Here is a 25940-nt window from a genome sequence, read left to right as displayed (position 1 = left end):
CAACATCACTAAAAAAGGATTATTTGGTCATTTATTTGTGAGATCTTGCTGTGCGCAAATTGGATGCTGCCTTTGCCTATGGAACAATAGTGACTACACTTCAAACGTAATTCATTGGCCGAGAAGCTTTGGAACGTCACAAGGACATGAAAAGCTCCATATAAATGCAAATTCCTTTGTCTCTGATTGTTTGCTCCTCTATTGTGACCTCTTTCACTGGTCCCATCCCCATACAATTTTACTCTCCCAGGAGTCTGCTCCTCAGGACACGTCTGAGTTCACACTTGGTGCTTGTAAATAATTATTGGAATGATCTTACAGCGGAGAATAGAGTGCGATCAGTATCTGACCTCAAGTGGGATTTCTACTAGTTCGTAACCATTTAGAACTGGCAAACAATAATCAGCCCCCGTATGTGTGGATCATGCACTCCCAGACTCTCAGCGCCACCGCGCGCTGTCCCAGAGGAGGCTGCGGTGGAGACGAGACCGTCACCCATCTCCTTCTGGAATGTGCCTTTGCAAAGAAGGTCTGGAGAGAGATGCAGTGGTATCTGTCCAGGTTCGTCCCGAGAAGTTCCGTAACACAGGATTCTGTGCTCTACGGACCGTTCCCGGGGACACACACCGAGACGGACATCAACTGCTGCTGGAAGACCATCAACTCGGTGAAAGACGCCCTTTGGTCTGCCCGAAACTTGCTGGTCTTCCAGCACAAGGAGCTGTCCTCGACCGAGTGTTGCAGACTGGCACATTCCAAGGTCCAGGACTACGTGCTGAGGGACGCACTGAGGATGGGTGCGGCCGCCGCAAAGGCTCTGTGGGGAAAGGCAACCGTTTAGAGCCTTCCCGCCATTGTATACCGAGGGGCTGCAATCAGGGGAAAACCCCCTTGGGCAGAATGTAAAATTCTAACTGATGTAATGTAACTGTAATGAATCTGTAATGAACCTGGAAAGAATCTGTAAGGTACCTGTTATCAAAAATGTGTATTGAGTGTATTGCAATGAGGCACCCTCGAGTGTCATGAACTGTAATTATGTCCAATGTGTTCATTGAACTGTACTTGATGTAACCTACAAATTGTAAAATCTGTATTGTGTACGTTTGGAATATGATATGACAACTGTATTGTATGTTTTGCTGCAAATTTTATGAATAAAGTATATTTTTTGAAAAAAAAAGTCCCTGTGTGTGGGACACACAGGGGGACGATCTCCATCCCCTGCACTAGGAGTTACCTTTGTGCTAGCTGTAATCTCTCACTCTCCTTAGGGGCCTGTGACAATCTTTATTATTCTTTGTTAAATGTCACCCACTTTCTTTCATGCTAAACAGATAAAGGTTAGAAAGGTAAAAACTGTACGTTTTAAAAAGAGTGCAGTTATACTGCCGTGCCCACAATGACAGTATAGCTCCCGAGTCAGGTTGTGATGCGAGGCCCCATCACCCACCCCGGTCTTGGACTTTATGGTATGTCCAGTCCACTGAGGTCTTGGACTTTATGGTATGTCCAGTCCACTGAGGTCTCCCTTAGAGACTTGACCGCAGTTTAGTAACATATTTTGTTAAATGTACCTGCCATTGGCAGTATAAACGAGTCACCATCAGGCCAGAGTCCAGCCTGTCTCGCTACCTGTCCCACATCAATATAACTGCAGCTGTAATGTTACGATTTACACAGTGTACAAGTGGGTGGGGTAGTTAGGGGAGAGGCGCAGCCAGTGACATGATCTCTCAGCTCGATCCGGGTCACACAAGCAGTATAGCTCCAGTCCTGTGAGTGAAATTGTCAGAACCCCTACATGGATTAGTGATTTAAAAGCATCACCCAGAGCGATACTGAGCCAAACGTCAGGATCAAGCCAGGTTCTTTCTCCACTTTATTTTGGGTTACCTAATATCAAAGGGTGGAGGGGTGGCGGGGAGATTTTTTTATTCGTTCATGGGATGTGGGCGTCGCTGGCAAGGCCAACATTTATTGCCCATCCCTAATTGCCCTTGAGAAGGTGGTGGTGAGCCGCCTTCTTGAACCGCTGCAGTCCGTGTGGTGACGGTTCTCCCACAGTGCTGTTAGGTAGGGAGTTCCAGGATTTTGACCCAGCGATGATGGATGTAAAAGATCCCACGGCCACTGTTCGAAGAAGAGCAGGGGAGTTCTCCCCGGTGTCCTGGGGCCAATATTTATCCCTCAACCAACATCACTAAAAACCAGATTATCTGGTCATTGCCTCATTGTTGTTTGTGGGATCTTGCTGTGCGCAAATTGTCTGCCACGTTTCCACATTACAACAGTGACCACACTTCAAAAGTACATAATTGACTGTAAAATGCTTTGAGACATCCTGAGGATTGGAAGGCACTGTAGAAATGCAAGTCCTTTCTTGTTCCTTTTCACAGCAAACTGTTCACTCTCCCTCACTCGGGATAGGTTAGAGGAGTGTGTGGGAACATATTTATATACAATTGGAGAAGATAGGATAAAGGGAGAGGAAGGAGCATCAGCACTGGGAATACCCCAGGGGGAGGTCAGAGAGATTATTATGGATCGTACCTGGTGACTGCTCGTTCAGGGAAGGAGAATTCCCCGTGAATGATCCTGTCGATGTAGTTCAGTGGGATTCTCCTGCACTGTTGGTAACGGAGAACCATGAAATCGTACTTACAGATGAGCAGAGTCTTCTCACTGATCAACACAATCCGCTCCCTCTCATTGTTCCAGTGATCCACCCTGAAACAGGACAGAAATTGCAGCATCAGTCTCCACCTGGACGGGACGTGTGACCGAGACTCCCGACAGACGGAGCTTCAGCCCGATCAGTCTCATTGGACCGATTACCAGCATTCTCAATTCACCTTTAACATCAACCTGAAGAACCAGCGTTGGCATGAGTGCAATGGGCCGAATGGCCTGCTACTACGCTGTAAATTCTATGATTCTGTGAAGGGTAAAAGCTCTCCCCCCCGCCCCCCCAGTCCCCCTCCCCCGCAGTCCCAGAGTCCCCTCCCCCTCAGTCCCTCTCCCCTGCCCTGTCCCAACCTCTCCCTCACCCCCACCAGTCCCCCCAATCCTCCCCCCGCCTCTCTCTCTCTCTCTCTCCCCCCCTCCCCCCCAACCTCTCCCTCGCCACCGGTCATAGGTCTCCCTCCCTCCCAAGGTGCATCTGTCCATCCCTCCCTACGTCCATCCGTCCTTCACTCCATCCCCAGGCAGCCCCCCTCCCCCCGAACCACTCTCTCTGCCCCCGCCCCCCCCCCCCCCCGCTTCAAGGACCACACTCTCCGCCCCCCCCCTCCTCCCCAGGACCACACTCTCCGCCCCACCCCCTCCCCAGGACCGCTCCCTCCGCCCCCCCCTCCTCCCCAGGTCCACACTCTCCGCGCCCCCCTCCAGGGGACCACACTCTCCGCCCCACCCCCTCCCCAGGACCGCTCCCTCCGCCCCCCCCTCCTCCCCAGGTCCACACTCTCCGCGCCCCCCTCCAGGGGACCACACTCTCCGCCCCACCCCCTCCCCAGGACCGCTCCCTCCGCCCCCCCCTCCTCCCCAGGTCCACACTCTCCGCCCCCCCCCCCCCCCAAGGACCACACTCTCTGCCCCACCCCCTCCCCAGGACCGCTCCCTCTGCCACCCCCCTCCTCCCCAGGTCCACACTCTCCGCGCCCCCCTCCCCAGGACCACACTCTCCGCCCCACCCCCTCCCCAGGACCGCTCCCTCCGCCACCCCCCTCCTCCCCAGGACCACACTCTCCGCCCCCCCCCCCCCCCAAGGACCACACTCTCCGCCCCACCCCCTCCCCAGGACCGCTCCCTCTGCCACCCCCCTCCTCCCCAGGACCACACTCTCTGCCCCTCCCATCAAGGACCACACTCTCCGCCCCCCCTCCTCCCCAGGACCACACTCTCCGCCCCCCCTCCTCCCCAGGACCACACTCTCCGCCCCCCCTCCTCCCCAGGACCACACTCTCCGCCCCCCCTCCTCCCCAGGACCACACTCTCTGCCCCACCCCCTCCCCAGGACCACACTCTCTGCCCCATCCTCCCCAGGACCACACTCTCCGCCCCACCCCCTCCCCAGGACCACACTCTCCGCCGCCAACCCCACATCCCCCCCTCTCTCTCTCTTTCCACCCCCACCTCTGCCGGAGGGAGAGAGGGAGGGTGAAGAGAGAGAGAGACAGGCAGACAGTTTGCTCGGGTCTAAATTAATAAGCAGAACCTCAAAGGTAATAATCTTTGGATTACTATCTGAACCACACGCAAATTGGCACAGGGAGAAACAGATTAGAGAGTTAAACACGGGGCTCAAAGAGTGGTGTGGGAGACAGGGGTTTCAATTCATGGGGCACTGGCAGCAGTACTGGGGAAAGAGGGAGCTGTTCCATTGGGACGGACTCCACTTAAACCGGGCTGGGACCAGTGTCCTGGCGAATCGAATAACTCGGGCTGTAGACAGGGCTTTAAACTAAAGAGAGAGGGAAGGCATCAAGTGAGGGTAAATTTAGAAATCTAATGAGAAATCCAATGAGAACAGTGTAGTGATTTGGATAAAGATAAGCAGGGCGTGCCAGGAAGGGACAGATAGTTTACCAAAATAGTGCAACAGGTAAGGTCAAAGCAGGAAAAATTGGTAAAGAGTCAAAATTAAAGGCTCTGAAGGTGGTGATGAGCCGCCATCTTGAACCGCTGCAGTCCGTGTGGTGAAGGTTCTCCCACAGTGCTGTTAGGAAGGGAGTTCCAGGATTTTGACCCAGCGACGATGAAGGAACGGCGATATATTTCCAAGTCGGGATGGTGTGTGACTTGGAGGGGAACGTGCAGGTGGTGTTGTTCCCATGTACCTGCTGCCCTTGTCCTTCTAGGTGGTAGAGGTTGCGGGTTTGGGAGGTGCTGTCGAAGAAGCCTTGGCGAGTTGCTGCAGTGCATTCTGTGGATGGTACACACTGCAGCCACGGTGCGCCGGTGGTGAAGGGAGCGAATGTTTAGGGTGGTGGATGGGGTGCCAATCAAGTGGGCTGCTTTGTCCTGGATGGTGTCGAGCTTCTTGAGTGTTGTTGGAGCTGCACTCATCCAGGCAAGTGGAGAGAATTCCATCACACTCCTGACTTGTGCCTTGTAGATGGTGGAAAGGCTTTGGGAGTCAGGAGGTGAGTCACTCGCCGCAGAATACCCAGCCTCTGGCCTGCTCTTGTAGCCACAGTATTTATGTGGCTGGTCCAGTTAAGTTTCTGGTCAATGGTGACCCCCAGGATGTTGATGGTGGGGGATTCGGCAATGGTAATGCCGTTAAATGTCATGGGGAGGTGGTTAGACTCTCTCTTGTTGGAGATGGTCATTGCCTGGCACTTGTCTGGCGCAAATGTTACTTGCCACTTATCAGCCCAAGCCTGGATGTTGTCCAGATCTTGCTGCATGCAGGCTCGGACTGCTTCATTATTTGAGGGGTTGCAAATAGAACTGAACACTGTGCAATCAACAGTGAACATCCCCATTTCTGACCTTATGATGGAGGGAAGGTCATGTAAGATGGAGATGCATGTAACAAGGTTACCACAGTAATCGTGGGTGACTTTAATCTACATATAGACTGGCCAAACCAAATTAGCAATAATACTGTGGAGGATGAATTCCTGGAGTGTGTACGAGATGGTTTTTTAGACCAGTGGATGATGAGCCAACCAGGGAACAGGCTATCCTAGACTGGGTATTGTGCAATGAGAAGGGGTTAATTAATAAGCTTGTCGTTTGGGGTCCTTTAGGGAAGAGTGACCATAACATGATAGAATTCTTCATTAAGATGGAAAGTGAAGTAGTCTAATCCGAAACTAGGGTCCTAAATCTAAACAAAGGAAACTACGAAGGTATGAGGAGTGAGTTGGCTATGATAGATTGGGGAGCTTCATTAAAAGGCATGACGGTTAATAGGCAATGGCTAACATTTAAGGAACAAATGCATGAATTGAAACAATTATACATTCCTTTCTGGCGCAAAAACACAAAAGGAAAAGCGGCCCAACCATGGCTAACAAAAGAAATTAAGGATAGTATTCGATCCAAAGAGGAGTCATATAAAGTTGCCAGAAAAAGTAGCAAGCCTGAGGATTGAGAGCAGTTTAGAATTCAGCAAAAAAGCGCCAAGAGATTGATTAATGGGGGAAAAATAGAGTTTGAGAGTAAACTTACAAGAAACTTAAAAGTGGACTGTAAAAGCTTCTACAAGTATGTAAAAAGAAAAAGATTAGTGAAGACAGATGTAGGTCCCTTACAGTCAGAAACGGTAGAATTTATAATGGGGAACAGGGAAATGGCAGAGCAATTAAACAAATACTTTGGTTCTGTCTTCATGGAAGAGGACATAAATAACTTCCCAGAAATGCTAGGGAACCAAGGGACGAGTGAGAAGGAGGAATTAAAGGAAATTAGTATTAGTAAAAAAATAGTGCTGGAGAAATCAATGGGACTGAAAGCCAATAAATCCCCAGGGCCTGATAATCTGCATCCCAGAGTACTAAAAGAGGTAGCCATGGAAATAGTGGCTGCATTAGTTGTCCTCTTTCAAAATTCTATAGATTATGGAACAGTTCCTGCAGATTAGAGGGTGGCAAATGTAACCCCATATTTAAAAAAGGATGGAGAGAGAAAACAGGGAACGACAGACCAGTTAGCCTAACATCAGTAGTGGGGAAAATGCTAGAGTTTATTATAAAGGATGTGATAACAGGACACTTAGAAAATATCAACGGGATTAGACAAAGTCAACATGGATTTATGAAAGGGAAATCGTGTTTGACAAACCTACTGGAGTTTTTTGAGGATGTAACTGGCAGAATAGATTAGGGAGAACCAGTGGATGTGGTTTATTTGGATTTTCAGAAGGCCTTTGATAAAGTCCCACATAAGAGGTTAGTGTGCAAAATTAAAGCACATGGGATTGGGGGGAATATACTGGCATGGATTGAAAATTGGTTAACAGACAGGAAACAGAGGGTAGGAATAAATAGGTCTTTTTCGGGGTGGCAGGCAGTGACTAGTGGGGTACCGTAGGGATCAGTGCTTGGGCCCCAGCTATTCACAATATATATCAATGATTTGGATGAGGGAACCAAATGTAATATTTCCAAGTTTGCTGACGACACAAAACTAGGTGGGATCGTGAGTTGTGAGGAGGATGCAAAGAGGCTTCAAGGCGATTTAGACAAGTTGAGTGAGTGGGCAAATACATGGCAGATGCAGTATAACGTGGATAAATGTGAAGTTATCCACTTCGGAAGGAAAAACAGAAAGGCAGAGTATTATTTAAATGGTGATAGATTGGGAAATGTTGATGTACAAAGGGACCTGGATGTCCTTGTACACCAGTCACTGATGAGCAGGTGCAGCATGCAGTTCGGAAGGCAAATGGTATGTTGGCCTTCATTGCAAGAGGATTTGAGTATAGGAGCAAGGATGTCTTACTGCAGTTATACAGGGCCTTGGTGAGACCACACCTGGAGTATTGTGTGCAGTTTTGGTCTCCTTACGTAAGAAAGGATATACTTGCCATAGAGGGAGTGCAGTGAAGGTTCACCAGACTGATTCCTGGGATGGCAGGACTGTCGTATGAGGAGGGATTGGGTCGACTCGGCCTGTATTCACTCGAGTTTAGAAGAATGAGAGGGGATCTCATTGAAACATATAAAATTCTGACAGGGCTCGACAGACTGGATGCAGGGAGGATGTTTCCCCTGGCTGGGGGGTCCAGAATGAGGGGTCACAGTCTCAGAATACGGGGTAGGACATTTAGGACTGAGATGAGGAGAAATTTCTTCACTGAGGGTGGTGAACCTGTGGAATTCTCTACCACCGAAGTCTGTGGAGGCCAAGTCACTGAATATATTTAAGAAGGAGCTAGATAGATTTCTGGACACAAAAGGCATCAAGGGGTATGGGGAGAGAGCGGGAATATGGTATTGAGATAGAGGATCAGCCATGATCATATTGAATGGCAGAGCAGCAGGCTCGAAGGGCCGAATGGCCTACTCCTGCTCCTATTTTCTATGTTTTTATGCTACCCTCAGTGCTTCCTCCAAGTGGTGCTCAACATGGAGGAGGACTGATTCATCAGCTGAGGGGGGACACGGGAGGGGGGGTGGGGGACACGGGAGGGGGGGTGGGGGACACGGGAGGGGGGGTGGGGGACACGGGAGGGGGGGTGGGGGACACGGGAGGGGGGGTGGGGGACACGGGAGGGGGGGTGGGGACGTGTGTCAGATCATTATTTTCCCCTGTCTTGTGAGCTCTTACTGGATCCTCTCAATGTGGGTGGAATGTTCAGGACTGGAAAACTTCGGCTTCACACAGAAGAACATTTGACAGTTTGTGGGCATGAGCCAAGATTACAATTCATCCTAAACATGTTTACAAATCAAGTAAATTGTGAATTGCTGAGAGTGCTCACAAACTAAACTGGGAACAGACGATCTCGCTCCAGCGTTACTGCAAGGGCCAAAATTATTCCCAGGAGCACCGTGTTCTGCTCATTCAAAGCATCCAATCACAGGCTGAGAAATGACAGGCCAATAACATCATTTGATTTCTCGCTGTACAATCCGGAAGTTTGAAGGATCTTTCCTGCGAACAGTTTCATGGCAGTTTCCCCCACGCTGCGTCTAACCGTTCAAAAACATCGTCAGCCTGTGACTCAGTGGGTCGCACTCTCACCTCGAATCAGGAGGCCGTGGGTTCATTTCCCACTCCAGACACTTCAGCTCATAATCCAGACCGACACTCCCAGAGCAGTACTGAGGGAGCGCCGCACTGTCGGAGGGTCAGTACTGAGGGAGCGCCGCACTGTCGGAGGGTCAGTACTGAGGGAGCGCCGCACTGTCGGAGGGTCAGTACTGAGGGAGTGCTGCACTGTCGGAGGGTCAGTACTGAGGGAGAGCTGCACTGTCAGAGGGTCAGTACTGAGGGAGCGCCGCACTGTCGGAGAAACAGGGGTGTCCTGGCCAATATTTATCCCTCAACCAACATCTGAAAGCAGATTATCTGGTCATTATCACATTGCTGTTTTTAGGATCTTGCTGTGCGCAAATTGGCTGCCAGGTTTCCTGCATTACAACAGTGAGTGCACTTCATAAGTACTCCATTGGCTGCAAAGCGCTTTGGGACACCCTGAGGTTGTGAAAGGCGCTATATAAATGCAGGTCTTTCTTTTCTTGGTTGAACTGCTTTTAACCCTCGCAGTCACAGCCCATCACTAACACTCCAATGTGCAAACTGGATTAAACAAAGTCTCCAACTCCCCCACACTTCCTTCAAACGCCTGGATATCACCCACAAGCTGGAGGGATTGTTCAGGATAAAGCAAAACAAACACATTTATTGATAATTGAAATGTGAAGCAAACAGTATCGAGAATATAAATGTAACAACCGTACTCTGGAGTGGGTTAATATCTCTCCGTCAGAACAGCAAAGCCGACCGATTATGGGGTTGTGGCCGATTACACGAGACTCACAGGTGAGAACACAGGAACTGGAGGCCATTCAGCCCCTCGAGCCTGTTCCACCATTCAATTAGATCATGGCTGATCTGTATCTTAACTCCATTTACCCGCCTTGGTTCTGTAACCCTTAATCCCCTCACCCAACAAAAATCGATCAAACTCAGTTTTGAATTTTTCAATTGACCCCCAGCCTCAGCAGCCTTTTTGGGGGAGAGAGTTCCAGATTCCCACTCCCCTTTGTGTGAAGAAGTGCTTCCTGACATCACCCCTGAACGGCCCGGCTCTAATTTTAAGATTATTCCCCCTTGTTCTGGATTCCCGCCACCAGAGGAAATAGTCTCTCTCTATCGACCCTATCAAATCCTTTAATCATCTTAATCACCTCTTTAAAATCACCCCTTAATCTTCTAAACTCGAGAGAATACAAACCTGGTCTATGCAACCTGTCCTCGTAATTTAACCCTTTAAGCCCTGGTATCGTTCTGGTGAATCTGCGCTGAACCCTGTCCTAGGCCAATATATCCTTCCTGAGGTGCTGAACACCGTCTCCAGATGTGGTCTGACCAGAGCTCTGTACAGCTGGAACATCACTTCCTCCCCTTTGTATTCCAGCCCCCTCGAGATAAAAGCCAACATTCCATTAGTCTTTTTAAACCAGCTGCCCTCGCTCCTCCCTAAATAAACTAAAAGCTGATTGAATTAAGGAATTACTTGGGGTACACTCAGCCCCTCCTCACCAACATTCCTGGCCCACCCAGTGACCGATCTAATCCAGACAGCAGTTAACACCCACCCGCACCCCCACCTCATCTAAGTGGCTATTCTACCTGGGTGGGCCTGCACTTCCAGGCTAGTCACAGCCAAATCACTTCTGTCCTCACCTGCAGGGGTTCTGGGGTCACTAGGCAGCGACCAGGAGCAGAAACCCTGGCTTCTCCATAACTCAGGCCAAGTGTAGCTCCCCAGGGACAGCCCAGCTGGGATTGGCTAACAGCACAGGTGTGAGAGTGACCTGGGACCTTCTGATCGGGACGGGCCAGCTGTTCCAACTCTTTAGTCCACTCCTTTTCCTGCCAATTCTTGCTCCTCTTGCATATGGCTCCTTCCACAGAAACCAGTCCCACGTGAGTGGCCCCAGTCTAGTCAACCATGAGGGTCATCGCAATGGAGTCCAATTCTCCCGGGAAGGAACACGGGGGAGAGGGTTGATAGCCTGACCCAACCCTGCCCTCACCTACAGCATGTACACTTCAGGCAGGAGGTGCCAGATGGCGATCAGGACCTCTGATCGATTCCCGCCTTCCTCACATTCAGACCTTGACAGCAATGAGAGCTGGCTGAATGCATCACTAGCATTTCATAGGACGATGGTGGAGGACAACTTTAACCTCACTCACCTGACAGAAACCGGGCAGGTGGGCAGTTAAAATCGGCCGGGTTACTAACCCGTCCATTCCCGATTTTAACCAGTTCCACTGAGCGGGCGTCATGGACACACGCCCAAAGAGAGGTTATATTAAACTTGTACAGAACCTTGGTTAGACCACACTTGGAGTTCTGTGAACAGTTCTGGTCTCCATATTATAAACCGGATGTAGAGGAACTGGAGAAGATGCAAAAAGATTTACTAGGATGATACCAGAACTAAGAGGTTGTACGTATCAGAAAAGATTGAACAGGCTGAGGCTCTTTTCTCCAGAAAAAAGACTGAGGGGTGACCTGATAGAGGTCCTTAAGATTATGAAAGGGTTTGATAGGGTAGAAGTAGAGAAAATGTTTCCACTTGTGAGGTGGACCAGAACTAGGGGCCATAAATATAAGATAGTCACAAATAAATCCAATAGGGAATTCAGGAGAAACTTCTTTACCCAGAGAGTGGTGAGAATGTGGAACTCACAAGTAGTTGAGGTGAATAGTGCAGATGGATTTAAGGGGAAGCTGGATAAACACATGAGGGAGAAAGGAATAGAAGGATATGCTGATAGGGTGAGATGAAGTGGGGAGGGAGGAGGCTCGTGTGGATCATAAACACCAGCATGGCCTGTTTCTGTGCTCTACATTCTGTATTAGCCAGCGGGATCGTTCTTTACACATCACCATCGAGTCCTGATGACATCATTGGGACCTGACTGCAATTTTAACTCGGTGGTCTGCGCGGGAAGTGGCAGTGAATTTCCCGCCGGGTGTCGACGGCAGGAGTGAGCAGGAGGCCCAGGCCGGGGAGTTTTTATTTCACTTTCCAGGAATGCTCCTCCGGGCCGACAGTGAAAGCTCAGACCTGTCCTCCCCCGGACACTCCCTCTCCCCCCATCGTGAGACCCCGGCAATCGATCCCAATACCTACAGAGCCTTGCTGGTCGCCCAATGCGCAGTCGGCCGGTGGAATTTAAGAGGCTGCGGGGGTTAAAATTGCCCCGAGCCTCAATTCTGGACCAAGTGAGTTTCTCACCCACTGTGACTGAGGGGCAGGTTTCAATCAGTTCCAGTTCCCGCTCCACCTGAGAAACAAATAAACAATGACGGACAGGAAATGACCCTCTGGACGGACACACCCACGTGTGCGTCAAACAGCAGCAGCTGCGTTAGCCTCTGCTTCTTTTCAGAACCAGGGCTTTCTTTGAGGAGGACATCCTGAGCTTTATAAATTTGCAGAGATCATCGCAAACTGAGAGCTCCAGGAGCAGCAGGCGGCAACTCATTGACGGGCCAGCAGGGGGCAGTTGTGAGCCAGGAGCTGCTGAGCAATGGCAGGAGATGGACTTTAAACACAGGTCAAGCAGCTCAGTGGGAAACAGGTTAACATGAGGGAATCAGAGAATCATAGAAAGGTTACAGCATGGAAAGAGGCCATTTGGCCCATCGAGTCCATGCCGGCTCTATGCAAGAGCAATCCAGCTAGTCCCACTCCCCCGCCCTTTCCCCGTAGCCCTGCACATTTTCTAGTTTCAAGTATTTATCCAGTTCCCTTTTGAAGGCCATGATTGAATCTGCCTCCACCACCCCCTCGGGCAGTGCATTCCAGATTATAAACCACTCGCTGTGTAAAAAAGTTTTTCCTCATGTAGGAACATAGAAACATAGAAAATAGGAGCAAGAGTAGGCCATTCGGCCCTTCGGGCCTGCTCCGCCATTCAAAATGATCACGGCTGATCGTCTAACTCAGTTCCCGTATTTTCCCCATACCCCTTGATCCCTTTAGCATTAAGTCACCTTTGGTTCTTTTGTCAATCACCTTAAATCTGTGTCCTCTGGTTCTTGACCCTTCCGCCAATGGGAACAGTTGCTCTCTATCTACTCTGTCTAGGCCCTTCATAATTTTGAATACCTCGATCAAATCTCCTCACAACCATCTCTGTTCCAAGGAGAACAACTACAACTTTTCCAGTCTATCCACGTAACTAAAATTCCTCATCCCTGGAATCATTCCAGTAAAGGGTAGCAAGGGCACAGAATGTAGTCTGGGTGGGGGACTTCAATGTCCATCACCAAGAGTGGCTCGGTAGCACCACTACTGACCGAGCTGGCCGAGTCCTGAAGGACATAGCTGCCAGACTGGACCTGCGGCAAGTGGTGAGCGAACCAACACGAGGGAAAAGCTTACTTGACCTCGTCCTCACCAATCTACCTGTCGCAAATGCATCTGTCCATGACAGTACTGGTAGGAGCGACCACCGGACAGTCCTCGTGGAGATGAAGTCCCATCTTTGCACTGAGGACACCATCCAACGTGTTGTGTGGCACTACCACTGTGCTAAATGGGATAGACTCAGAACAGATCTAGCAGCTCAAAACTGGGCATCCATGAGGCGCTGTGGGCCATCAGCAGCAGCAGAATTGTATTCCAGCACAATCTGTAACCTCATGGCCCAGCATGTTCCTCACTCTACCATTACCAACAAGCCAGGGGATCAACCCTGGTTCAATGAGGAGTGTAGAAGAGCATGCGAGGAGCAGCACCAGGTGTACCTAAAAATGAGGTGCCAACCTGGTGAAGCTACAACACAGGACTACATGCATGCTAAACAGCGGAAGCAACATGCTATAGACAGAGCTAAGCGATTCCACAAACAACGGATCAGATCAAAGCTCTACAGTCCTGCCATATCCAGTCGTGAATGGTGGTGGACAATTAAACAACTAACGGGAGGAAGAGGCTCTGTAAACATCCCCATCCCCAATGATGGCGGAGTCCAGCTCGTGAGTGCAAAAGACAAATCCGAAGCGTTTGCAACCATCTTCAGCCAGAAGTACTGAGTGGATGATCCATCTCGGCCTCCTCCTGATATCCCCACCATCAAAGAAGGCAGTCTTTAGCCAATTCGATTCACTCCACGTGATATCAAGAAACGGCTGAGTGCACTGGATACAGCAAAGGCTATGGGCCCCGACAACATCCCGGCTGTAGTGCTGAAGATTTGTGCTCCAGAACTAGCTGCGCCTCTAGCCAAGCTGTTCCAGTACAGCTACAACACTGGCATTTACCCGACAATGTGGAAAATTGCCCAGGTATGTCCTGTCCACAAAAAGCAGGTCAAATCCAAGCCGGCTAATTACTGCCCCATCAGTCTACTCTCAATCATCAGCAAAGTGATGGAAGGTGTCGTCGACAGTGCTATCAAGCGGCACTTACTCACCAATAACCTGCTCCCCGATGCTCAGTTTGGGTTCCGCCAGGACCACTCGGCTCCAGACCTCATTACAGCCTTGGTCCAAACATGGACAAAAGAGCTGAATTCCAGAGGTGAGGTGAGAGTGACTGCCCTTGACATCAAGGCAGCGTTTGACCGAGTGTGGCACCAAGGAGCCCCAGTAAAATTGAAGTCAATGGGAATCGGGGGGAAAACTCTCCAGTGGCTGGAGTCATACCTAGCACAAAGGAAGATGGTAGTGGTTGTTGGAGGCCAATCATCTCAGCCCCAGGACATTGCTGCAGGAGTTCCTCAGGGCAGTGTCCTAGGCCCAACCATCTTCAGCTGCTTCATCAATGACCTTCCCTCCATCATAAGGTCAGAAATGGAGATGTTTGCTGATGATTGCACAGTGTTCAGTTCCATTCACAACACCTCAGATAATGAAGCAGTCCGAGCCCGCATGCAGCACGACCTGGACAACATCCAGGCTTGGGCTGATATGTGGCAGGTAACAATCGCACCAGACAATGACCAGGCAATGACCATCTCCAACAAGAAAGAGTCTAACCACCTCCCCTTGACATTCAACGGCATTACCATCGCCAAATCCTCCACCATCAACATCCTGGGGGTCACCATTGACCAGAAACTTAACTGGACCAGCCATATAAATACTGTGGCTACAAGAGCAGGTCAGAGGCTGGGTATTCTGCGGTGAGTGACTCACCTCCTGACTCCCCAAAGCCTTTCCACCATCTACAAGGCACAAGTCAGGAGTGTGATGGAATACTCTCCACTTGCCTGGATGAGTGCAGCTCCAACAACACTCAAGAAGCTCGACACCATCCAGGACAAAGCAGCCCGCTTGATTGGCACCCCATCCACCACCCTAAACATTCACTCCCTTCACCACCGGCGCACCGTGGCTGCAGTGTGTACCATCCACAGGATGCACTGCAGCAACTCGCCAAGGCTTCTTCCACAGCACCTCCCAAACCCGCGACCTCTACCACCTAGAAGGACAAGAGCAGCAGGCGCATGGGAACAACACCACCTGCACGTTCCCCTCCAAGTCACACACCATCCCGACTTGGAAATATATCCCCGTTCCTTCATCGTCACTGGGTCAAAATCCTGGAACTCCCTTCCTAACAGCACTGTGGGAGAACCTTCACCACACGGACTGCAGCGGTTCAAGAAGGCGGCTCACCACCACCTTCTCAAGGGCAATTAGGGACGGGCAATAAATGCCGGCCTCGCCAGCGACACCCACATCCCATGAACAAATAAAATAAATCTCTTCTGCACCCTCTCCAAGGCCTTCACATCTTTCCTAAAGTGCGGTGACCAGAACTGGACACAATACTCCAGTTGTGGCCGAACCAGTGTTTTATAAAGGTTCATCATAACCTCCATACTTTTGTACTCAATGCCTCTATTTATAAATTGTAAACAATTTTACAACACCAAGTTATAGTCCAACAATTTTATTTGAAATTCACAAGCTTTCGGAGGCTACCTCCTTCCTCAGGGAATGTTCCACAACATTCACCTGAGGAAGGAGGAAGCCTCCAAAAGCTGTGAATTTCAAATAAAATTGTTGGACTATAACTTGGTGTTGTAAAATTGTTTACAATTGTCAACCCCAGTCCATCACCGGCATCTCCACATCTATTTATAAAGCCCAGGATTCTGTATGCTTTTTTAAATCTCTCTGTTCCTGTACCCCTTTTAGAGTTGTGCCCTCTAGTTTATATTGCCTCTCCTCGTTCTTCCTATCAAAACGTATCATTTCGCATTTTTCTGTGTTAAATTTCATCTGCTACGTGTCCGCCCATGTCACCAGCCTGTCTATATCCTCTTGAAGTCTATCACTGTCCTCCTCACTCTTTACTGCTCTTCCAAATTTTGTGTCATCTGCAAATTTTGAAATTGTGCCCTGAACACCCAAGTTCAAGTCATTAATATATATCAAGAAAAGCAGTGGTCCCAGCACCGACCCCTGGGGAACACCACTGTACACCTCCCTCCAGTCCGAAAAACAACCGTTCACCACTACTCTCTGTTTCCTGTCCCTTAGCCAATTCTGTATCCATGTTGCTACTGCCCCCTTTATTCCATGGGCCGCAATCTTGATGATAAACCTATTATGCAGCACTTTTGTCAAATATCTTTTGAGAGTCCATATACACCACATCAACCCTCGCTGTTACCTCATCAAAAAACTGTCGAGTTAGTTAAACACGATTTGCCCTGGAATCGATATCGAATTATGCGATGCTCAGCTTTAGAATCAACTTCTTTTTATTGCTATTGTTTGAAAATGAAAAAGGAAGCCTTGTTTTTATACAGTGCCTTATTCTGACTCAGAAATACCTCAAAGTACTTCACATAGAATCTTACAGCAGTAAAGGAGGCCATTCAGCCCATCCTGCCTGTGCCGGCTCTTTGAAAGAGCTATCCAATTAGTCCCATTCCCCTGCTCTTTCCCCACAGCCCTGCAAAATTATCTCCTTCAATTCCCTTTGAAAGTTATTATTGAATCTGCTTCCACCATCCTTTCAGGCAGCGCATTCCAGATCAGAACAACTCATTGCATAAAAAAATCTCTCCTATCCCCTCTGGTTCCTTTGCCAATTACCTTAATTCTGTGTCCTCTGGTTAATGAGATCCTTCCAGTGGAAATAGTTTCTCCTTATTTAGCATAACTTCCTTGCTTTTGTACTCTATGCCTCTATTTATAAAGCCAAAAGATCCCATATCATTTTGTAACATATTATTAATTAATTGATTCCCTGAAGGATCTCGAATTAGATCTCCCCACCTCGAGCCACCTTCTCTTTTTAAAAAGAGGAGTGGGGGAGTGGTGGGGGGAGCGACAACAACTGTGAACATGTTCTGATACAAGAGATTTTGAAGCCGGCCAATTACCAGGCTCAAGCAGCACTTACTCACCAATAAACTGCTCAACGATGCTTAGTTTGGGATCCACCAGAAACACCTCCTTCTAGTTGGTAGAGGTCGCGGGTTTGGGAGGTGCTGTCGAAGAAGCCTTGGCGAGTTGCTGCAGTGCATCCTGTGGATGGTACACACTGCAGCCACAGTGTGCCGGTGGTGAAGGGAGTGAATGTTTAGGGTGGTGGATGGGGTGCCAATCAAGCGGGCTGCTTTGTCCTGCATGGTGTCGAGCTTCTTGAGTGTTGTTGGAGCTGCACTCATCCAGGCAAGTGGAGAGTATTCCATCACATTCCTGACTTGTGCCTTGTAGATGGTGGAAAGGCTTTGGGGAGTCAGGAGGAGAGTCACTCGCCGCAGAATACCCAGCCTCTGACCTACTCTTGCAGCCACAGTATTTATATGAGAACATAAGAAATAGGAGCAGGAGTAGGCCAATCAGCCCCTCGAGCCTGCTCCGCCATTCAATAAGATCATGGCTGATCTGATCCTAACCTCAAATCTAAATTCATGTCCAATTTCCTGCCCGCTCCCTGTAACCCCTAAAACCCTTTACTTCTAGGAGACTGTCTATTTCTGTTTTAAATTTATTTAATGATGTAGCTTCCACAGCTTCCTGGGGCAGCAAATTCCACAGACCTACTACCCTCTGAGTGAAGAAGTTTCTCCTCATCTCAGTTTTGAAAGAGCAGCCCCTTATTCTAAGATTATGCCCCCTAGTTCTAGTTTCACCCATCCTTGGGAACATCCTTACTGCATCCACCCGATCAAGCCCCTTCACAATCTTATATGTTTCAATAAGATCGCCTCTCATTCTTCTGAACTCCAATGAGTAGAGTCCCAATCTACTCAACCTTTCCTCATATGTCCACCCCCTCATCCCCGGGATTAACCGAGTGAACCTTCTTTGTACTGCCTCGAGAGCAAGTATGTCTTTTCTTAAGTATGGGCACCAAAACTGTATGCAGTATTCCAGGTGCGGTCTCACCAATACCTTATATAACTGCAGCAATACCTCCCTGTTTTTATATTCTATCCCCCTAGCAATAAAAGCCAACATTCCATTGGCCTTCCTGATCACCTGCTGCACCTGCATACCAACTTTTTGATCTTCTTGCACTAGGACCCCCAGATCCCTTTGTACTGCAGTACTTTCCAGTTTCTCGCCTTTAAGATAATAACTTGCTCTCTGATTTTTCCTGCCATAGTGCATATCCTTTGACTCCCTTGCTGATCAAAAATTTGACCAACTCAGCCTTGAATGTATTCAATGACTCAGCCTCCACAGCTTTTTGGGGTAAAGAATTCCAAAGAATCATGACCCTCTGGGAGAAGAAATTCCTCCTCATTTCCGTCTTAAACGGCCGACCCCTTATTCTGAGACTATGCCCCCTAGTTTTAGATTCCCCCATGAGGGGTAACATCCTCTCAGCATCTACCCTATCGAGTCCCCTCAGAATCTTGTATGTTTCAATAAGGTCTCCTCTCATTCTTCTAAACTCCAGTGAGTATAGACCCAACCTGTTCAATCTTTCCTCATAAGACAACCCTTCCATACCCGGAATCAACCTAGTGAACCTTCTCTGAACTGCCTCCAATGCAAGTATGTCCTTCCTTAAATAAGGGCACCAGAACTGTACACAGTACTCCAGGTGTGGTCTCACCAGCACCCTGTACAGTTGTAGCATGACTTCCCTGCTTTTATACTCCATCCCCCTAGAAATAAAGGCCAATATTCCGTTTGCCTTCCGGATTACCTGCTGCACCTGTATGTTGACTTTTTGTGTTTCATGTACGAGGACACCCAGATCCCTCTGTACCGCAGCATTTTGTCGTATTTCTCCATTCAAATAATATTTTGCTTTTTTATTTTTCCTCCTGAAGTGGATGACTTCACATTTTCCCACAATAAATTCCATCTGCCAAATTTTTGCCCATTCGCTTAACCTGTCAATATCCCTTTGCAGACACTTTGTGTCCTCATCACAACTTGCTTTTCCACCTATCTTTGTATCATCAGCAAATTTGGCCAGAGGCTAGAGAGCTCTTTCAAAGAGCCGGCACAGGCACGATGGGCTGAATGGCCTCCTCCTGTGCTGTATGATTGTACGACCATCTCCCGCTCATGTTCACCAGGAGCCGAGGTTCTGAGAGTAGAATTGGGCCGACTCATTGCTCACTGGTTTACAGAAGACTCACCCCCTTAAATTTAATATAAAAACAGACGAAAGGTCTTCGACCTGAAACGTTAACTCTGTTTCTCTCTCCACAGATGCTGCCTCACTTGCTGAGCATTTCCAGCATTTTCTGTTTTTATTTCAGATTTCCAGCAGTATTTTGCTTTTTTCCCCCCTCCTGACATTTGATGTTTTAGACATTGGTTCATCTGCTGAATGCAGTGAGGAAGCTCAACACAAGTAATCACCAGGAGTTAGATCACAGATCAGCCGTGATCTTATCAAATGGCGGAGCAGGCACGAGGGGCCGAATGGCCTACTCCTGTTCCTATGTTCCGATGACTGTGATGACTCGTACGCCCAACTCTTGATCAAACAGCCCAGAGTTAGCGAGGGTGGGACCGGCTGAACCTCCAGCGGGTTCAATAGTAACTTTGAAAAGTTTGAATCATTAACAGAAAGGGCAGTGGACAGTGGAATGGAATCTGGCAGAATGTTCCATTTCACAATGGAGGGGGGGGGTGGGTGGAGTTACCCAATCTGCAGTGTATTGTGGGAAAGATAGTGTCCCACCCACTTTGTACTTAGCCTCTTATTTCTTTCATTAGAAATCTGTGCAAATATTGACACTGGCCCTGAGGCCCAGGCAGTTGAAGACTGGTGAGGAAACTGGATCACGGAAAGAGTGGAAATTTTCTCCCTTGTATAAAAAAACCCTCCAAATTCTGGGCCCTGTTTACACAGGGAGGGGCAGGAGAACGGTCACTCTTCACAGTGTAAATTACAAGGGGGAAATGTAAGGGTATGGCTCGATTTTAGAATAATTGAACAGTTACAAAGATAGATTTGAAAAATTGAATATTTTTTTAATGCAGATTCCAGGGCGATACGATCGAAGTGTTGAAAACGATGGAAGGACGGGATGGGATGGGATGGGATGGGATGGGATGGGTCCAAGCAGACTGTCTCCAGTGATTGAGGGGCTAGAACGAGGGGCCAGAGAGACCAGATTGAATGTAAGAGTTTTAGACCCGAGAGCGGGAGAAACTTCTTCACACAGAGAGTTGTGAGGCCGTGGAGTCACTCCCAGGGTTCGTGGCTGAGGCAGAAACTGTCAACATTCGAGGTGAGACTGGAGAGGGGGATGAAGAAAAGGGTTTTGAAGGTTTTGGGAACAGGGTGGGGGGATAATGTGATTGGGACTAAACACTGACACGGACTGCTTGGGCCGAATGGGCTGTCTCCATTCTGGAGGGGGAGGGTGAACAGCCAGTAGTCGTGGTCCATATTGGTACCAACGACATCGGTAAAAAAAGGGATGAGGTCCTGCAAGGTGAATTTAAGGAGTTAGGAGATAAATTAAAAAGCAGGACTTCAAAGGTAGTGATCTCAGGATTACTACCGGTGCCACGTGCTAGTGAGTATTGGAACAGGAGAATAGACAGGATGAATGCGTGGCTGCAGGGATGGTGTAGGAGGGAGGGACTTAGATTCCTGGGACATTGGGACCGGTTCTGGGGAAGGTGGGACCTGTACAAGCGTGACGGGTTACACCCGAGCAGGACCGGGACCAATGTCCTCGCGGGGGTGTTTGCTAGTGCTGTTGGGGAAGGTTTAAACTAGAGTGGCAGGGGGATGGGAACCTGAGCGGGGAGTCAGAAGGGAATAAAGTTGAGAGCAGCAAGAGAGGGGAAGACCCTGGGGAAATCTACAATACAAATAGTACAAACAGTTGTTCAAGAACAAATGAAAGGGAAAAGCGTAGAGCAGCGGAAAGAAAGTGTACTTTAGGCACGACAGATCAAATAAAAACTAGAAGGCGTAAGGCGATTAACCCAGCATCAAAGCTGTGGCAGGGGGTTGGGAACCTGAGCAGGGAGACAGAGGAAAGCGTGTCAGGAAGGGACAGAAGGTATGGAGTAAAAGGTAAAGTGTTAAAAAAGGAAAAAGCAGGAACTAAGTGTCACAAAACATATTTGAAAGTTCTTTATCTGAATGCACGTAGCATTCGTAACAAAATGGACGAGTTAACGGCACAAATAACTACGTATGGGTATGATCTTGTGGCCATTACAGAAACATGGCTGCAGGGTGACAACGACTGGGAATTAAATATGCCAGGGTATTTAACAATCAGGAAGGACAGGCAGGAAGGAAGGGGAGGTGGGGTGGCTATGTTAATAAAGGAAGGAATCACTGGAATACAGAGAAATGATATTGGGACAAAGCATCAAGATAATGAAACAGTTTGGGTAGGGATAAGGAATAATAAAGGGAAAAAACACTAGTGGGCATAGTATATAGGCCTCCTAATAGTTGCAACTGTGCTGGAAGAAGTATTAATCAGGAAATAGTTGGGGCATGTAATAAGGGAACAGCTATAATTATGGGGGATTTTAACTATCATATTAACTGGACAAATCAAATTGGGCAGGGCAGCCTTGAGGAAGAGTTTATTGAGTGTATTAGGGATGGATTTCTTGAGCAGTATGTAACTGATCCAACAAGGGAGCAAGCAATCTTGGACCTGGTCCTGTGTAATGAGTCAGGATTAATTAATAATGTCCTAGTTAAGGAACCCCTTGGAATGAGTGACCATAACATGGTTACATTCCATATCCAATTAGAGGGTGAGAAGGTTGGTTCTCAAACAAGCGTACTGAGCTTGAATAAAGGAGACTATGATGGTATGAGAGCGGAATTGATTAAAGTGGACTGGGAAAATAGATTAAAGGGTAAGACGGTACATGAGCAGTGGTGTTCATTCAAGGAGTTATTTTACAACTTTCAAAAAATATATATTCCACTGAGGAAAAAAGGGTGTAAAAGAAATGACAGCCATCCGTGGCTAAGTAAAGACATTAAGGATAGTATCCGACTAAAAACAAGGACATATAAGGTAGCCAAACTTAGTGGGAGGATAGAAGATTGGGAAGTCTTCAAAAGACAGCAAAAAGTAACGAAAGAACATATAAGAACATAAGAAATAGGAGCAGGAGTAGGCCAATCGGCCCCTCGAGCCTGCTCCGCCATTCAATAAGATCATGGCTGATCTGATCCTAACCTCAAATCTAAATTCATGTCCAATTTCCTGCCCGCTCCCCGTAACCCCTAATTCCCTTTACTTCTAGGAAACTGTCTATTTCTGTTTTAAATGTATTTAATGATGTAAAAATTTATTTAATGATGAAAGGATTGATTAAGAAAGGTAAGATAGATTCTGAAAATAAATTAGCAAAAAATATAAAAACAGATAGCAAGAGTTTCTATAGTTATATAAAAAGAAAAAGGGTGGCTAAGGCAAACGTAGGTCCCTTAGAGGATGAGACCGGGAAATTAATGGTGGGAAACATGCAGATGGCAAAAATGCTGAACAAATATTTTGTTTCAGTCTTTACGGTAGAGGACACTAAGAATATCCCAACACTGGACAAACAGGGGGCTCGAGGAAGGGAGGAGCTAAATACGATTGAAATCACTAAGGAATTGGTACTCAGTAAATTAATGGGACTCAAGGTGGATAAATCCCCTGGACCTGATGGCTTACATCCTAGGGTCTTGAGGGAAGTGGCAGTAGGGATTGTGGATGCTTTGGTAATAATTTTCCAAAATTCTCTGGACTCAGCAAAGGTCCCAGCAGATTGGAAAACTGCTAATGTAACACCCTTATTTAAAAAGGGTAGTAGGCAGAAGGCTGGAAATTATAGACCAGTTAGCCTAACATCTGTGGTGGGCAAAATTTTGGAGTCTATTATTAAGGAGACAGTAACAGAACATTTAGATAAACATAATTTAATAGGACAAAGTCAGCATGGCTTTATGAAGGGGAAGTCATGTCTGACAAATTTGCTTGAGTTCTTTGAGGACATAACGTACAGGGTGGATAAAGGGGAACCAGTGGACGTAGCTTATTTAGACTTCCAGAAGGCATTCGACAAGGTGCCACATAAAAGATTATTGCTCAAGATAAAGAATCACTGGATTGGGGGTAATATTCTGGCATGGGTGGAGGATTGGTTATCTGACAGGAAGCAGAGAGTTGGGATAAATGTTTCATTCTCGGACTGGCAACCAGTAGCCAGTGGTGTTCCTCAGGGGTCGGTGCTGGGTCCCCAACTCTTTACAATCTATATTAACTATTTGGAGGAGGGGACCGAGTGTAACATATCAAAGTTTGCAGATGATACAAAGATGGGAGGGAAAGTAGAGAGTGAGGAGGACATAAAAAACCTACAAGGGGATATAGACAGGCTGGGTGAGTGGGCGGAGATTTGGCAGATGCAATACAATATTGGAAAATGTGTGGTTATGCACTTTGGCAGGAAAAATCAGAGAGCAAGTTATTATCTTAATGGCGAGAAACTGGAAAGTACTGCAGTACAAAGGGATCTGGGGGTCCTAGTGCAAGAAGATCAAAAAGTTAGTTTGCAGGTGCAGCAGGTGATCAAGAAGGCCAACGGAATGTTGGCTTTTATTGCTGGGGGGATAGAATATAAAAACAGGGAGGCTTTGCTGCAGTTACATAAGGTATTGGTGAGACCGCACCTGGAATACTGCATACGGTTTTGGTGTCCATACTTAAGAAAAGACATACTTGCTCTCGAGGCAGTACAAAGAAGGTTCACTCGGCTAATCCCGGGGTGGACATATGAGGAGTGGTTGAGTGGATTGGGACTCTACTCATTGGAGTTCAGAAGAATGAGAGGCGATCTTATTGAAACATATAAGATTGTGAAGGGGCTTGATCGGGTGGATGCGGTAAGGATGTTCCCAAGGATGGGTGAAACTAGAACTAGGGGGCATAATCTTAGAATAAGGGGCTGCTCTTTCAAAACTGAGATGAGGAGAAACTTCTTCACTCAGATGGTAGTAGGTCTGTGGAATTTGCTGCCCCAGGAAGCTGTGTAAGCTACATCATTAAATAAATTTAAAACAGGAATCGACAGTTTCCTAGAAGTAAAGGGAATTAGGGGTTATGGGGAGCGGGCAGGAAATTGGACATGAATTTAGATTTGAGGTTAGGATCAGATCAGCCATGATCTTATTGAATGGTGGAGCAGGCTCGAGGGGCCGATTGGCCTACTCCTGCTCCTATTTCTTATGTTCTTATGTATGTATTCAAAACTTGAAAACGAGCAGAAAGATTTAGGGATTCAGATTCACAAATCTGCAAAAGCAAGAGAGCGAGTTGGTAAAGCCTTAAAAATCTTCTAGGATCATAGAAACATAAAAAATTTACAGCACAGATGGAGGCCATTCAGCCCATCGTGTCCGCGCCGGCTGAGAACGAGCCACCCAGCATAATCCCACTTTCCTGCATTTGGTCCGTAGCCCTGCAGGTCACGACTCTTCAGGTGCACATCCAGGTATTTTTTTTAAATGAGTTGAGGGTTTCTGCCTCTACCACCCTCTCAGGCAGTGACACGGGTTAATAAGGTCATAAAAAAGCAAATCAAGCACTGGGGTTCATTTCTGGAGGGATAGAATTGAAAAGCAGGGAAGTTACGTTAAACTTGTATAGAACCTTGGTTAGACCACACTTGGAGCACTGTGAACAGTTCTGGTCTCCATATGATCATAGAATCATAGAATCATAGAAAGGTTACAGCACGGAAGGAGGCCATTCGGCCCATCAAGTCCACGCCGGCTCTGTGCAAGAGCAATCCAGCTAGTCCCACTCCGCCGTCCTATCCCCGTAGCCCTGCAATTCTTTTCCTTTCAAGTACTTATCCAGTTCCCTTTTGAAGGCCATGATTGAATCTGCCTCCACCACCCCCTCGGGCAGTGCATTCCAGATCCTAACCACTCGCTGTGCAAAAAAGTTTTTCCTCATGTCACCTTTGGTTCTTTTGCCAATCACCTTAAATCTACGTCCTCTGGTCCTTGACCCTTCTGCCAATGGGAACAGTTTCTCTCTATCTACTCTGTCCAGACCCTTCATGATTTTGAAAACCTCGATCAAATCGATGATAAAAAGGATATGGAGGAACTGGAGAAGGTGCAAAAAAGATTTACTAGGATGATACCAGAACTGAGAGATTATAACTAGCAGGAAAGTCTGAACAGGCTGGGGCTCTTTTCTCTGGAAAAGAAAAGGCTGAGGGTTGACCTGATAGAGGTCTTTAAGATTATGAAGGTGTTTGATAGGGTAGACGTGGAGAAGATGTTTCCACTTGTGGGGGAGACCAGAACTCGGGGTCATAAATATAAAATAGTCGCTAATAAATCCAAGAAGGACTTCAGGAGAAACTTTTTTATCCAGAGAGTGGTGAGAATGTGGAACTCACTACCACAAGGAGTAGTTGAGGTGAATAGTGTAGATGCATTTAAGGAGAAGCTCGTTAAAGACATGAGGGAGAAAGGAATCGAAGGATATGCTGATAGGGTGAGATGAAGAGGAATGGGAGGGGGTTCGTGTGGAGCGTAAACAATGGCGTGGACCTGTTGGGCCGAATGGCCTGTTTCTGTGCTGTAAATTCTATGTAAAATTAGGATCCGATCGAGCCCATGTCCAGGAACCGTTCCCTGCCCTGTTGAGTCATTATTTGGATTTACGTGTTACCTTGGCTCAGTGGGTAGTACTCTCAAGTCTGAGTCAGGAGGTCGTGGGTTCAAGTCCCACTCCAGAGACTTGAGCACAAAATCCAGGCTGACACTCCCAGTGCAGTACTGAGGGAGTATCGCATTGTC

The 25940-nt window shown here is 47.8% G+C and overlaps 1 protein-coding gene across 2 annotated transcripts in view; it reads right to left on the bottom strand.

Moving 5' to 3' along the window:
• The window catches only part of LOC137331211 (tumor protein p63-regulated gene 1-like protein), a 115915-nt gene that overhangs the window by 76041 nt on the left and 13934 nt on the right, over window positions 1–25940 (bottom strand). For both annotated transcript variants that reach the window (XM_067994839.1, XM_067994838.1), the window contains one exon: window positions 2554–2730. In XM_067994839.1, coding sequence (XP_067850940.1) covers window positions 2554–2730 — 177 coding nt within the window. The remainder of the gene's footprint in view (window positions 1–2553; window positions 2731–25940) is intronic.

The sequence above is a fragment of the Heptranchias perlo genome, chromosome 13 (genome assembly GCF_035084215.1).
Source record: "Heptranchias perlo isolate sHepPer1 chromosome 13, sHepPer1.hap1, whole genome shotgun sequence".
In the NCBI taxonomy this organism is placed as follows: Eukaryota; Metazoa; Chordata; class Chondrichthyes; order Hexanchiformes; family Hexanchidae; genus Heptranchias; species Heptranchias perlo.
Note: the sequence above shows the minus strand (reverse complement) of the source record. Positions and strands in the feature narration are given on the sequence as shown.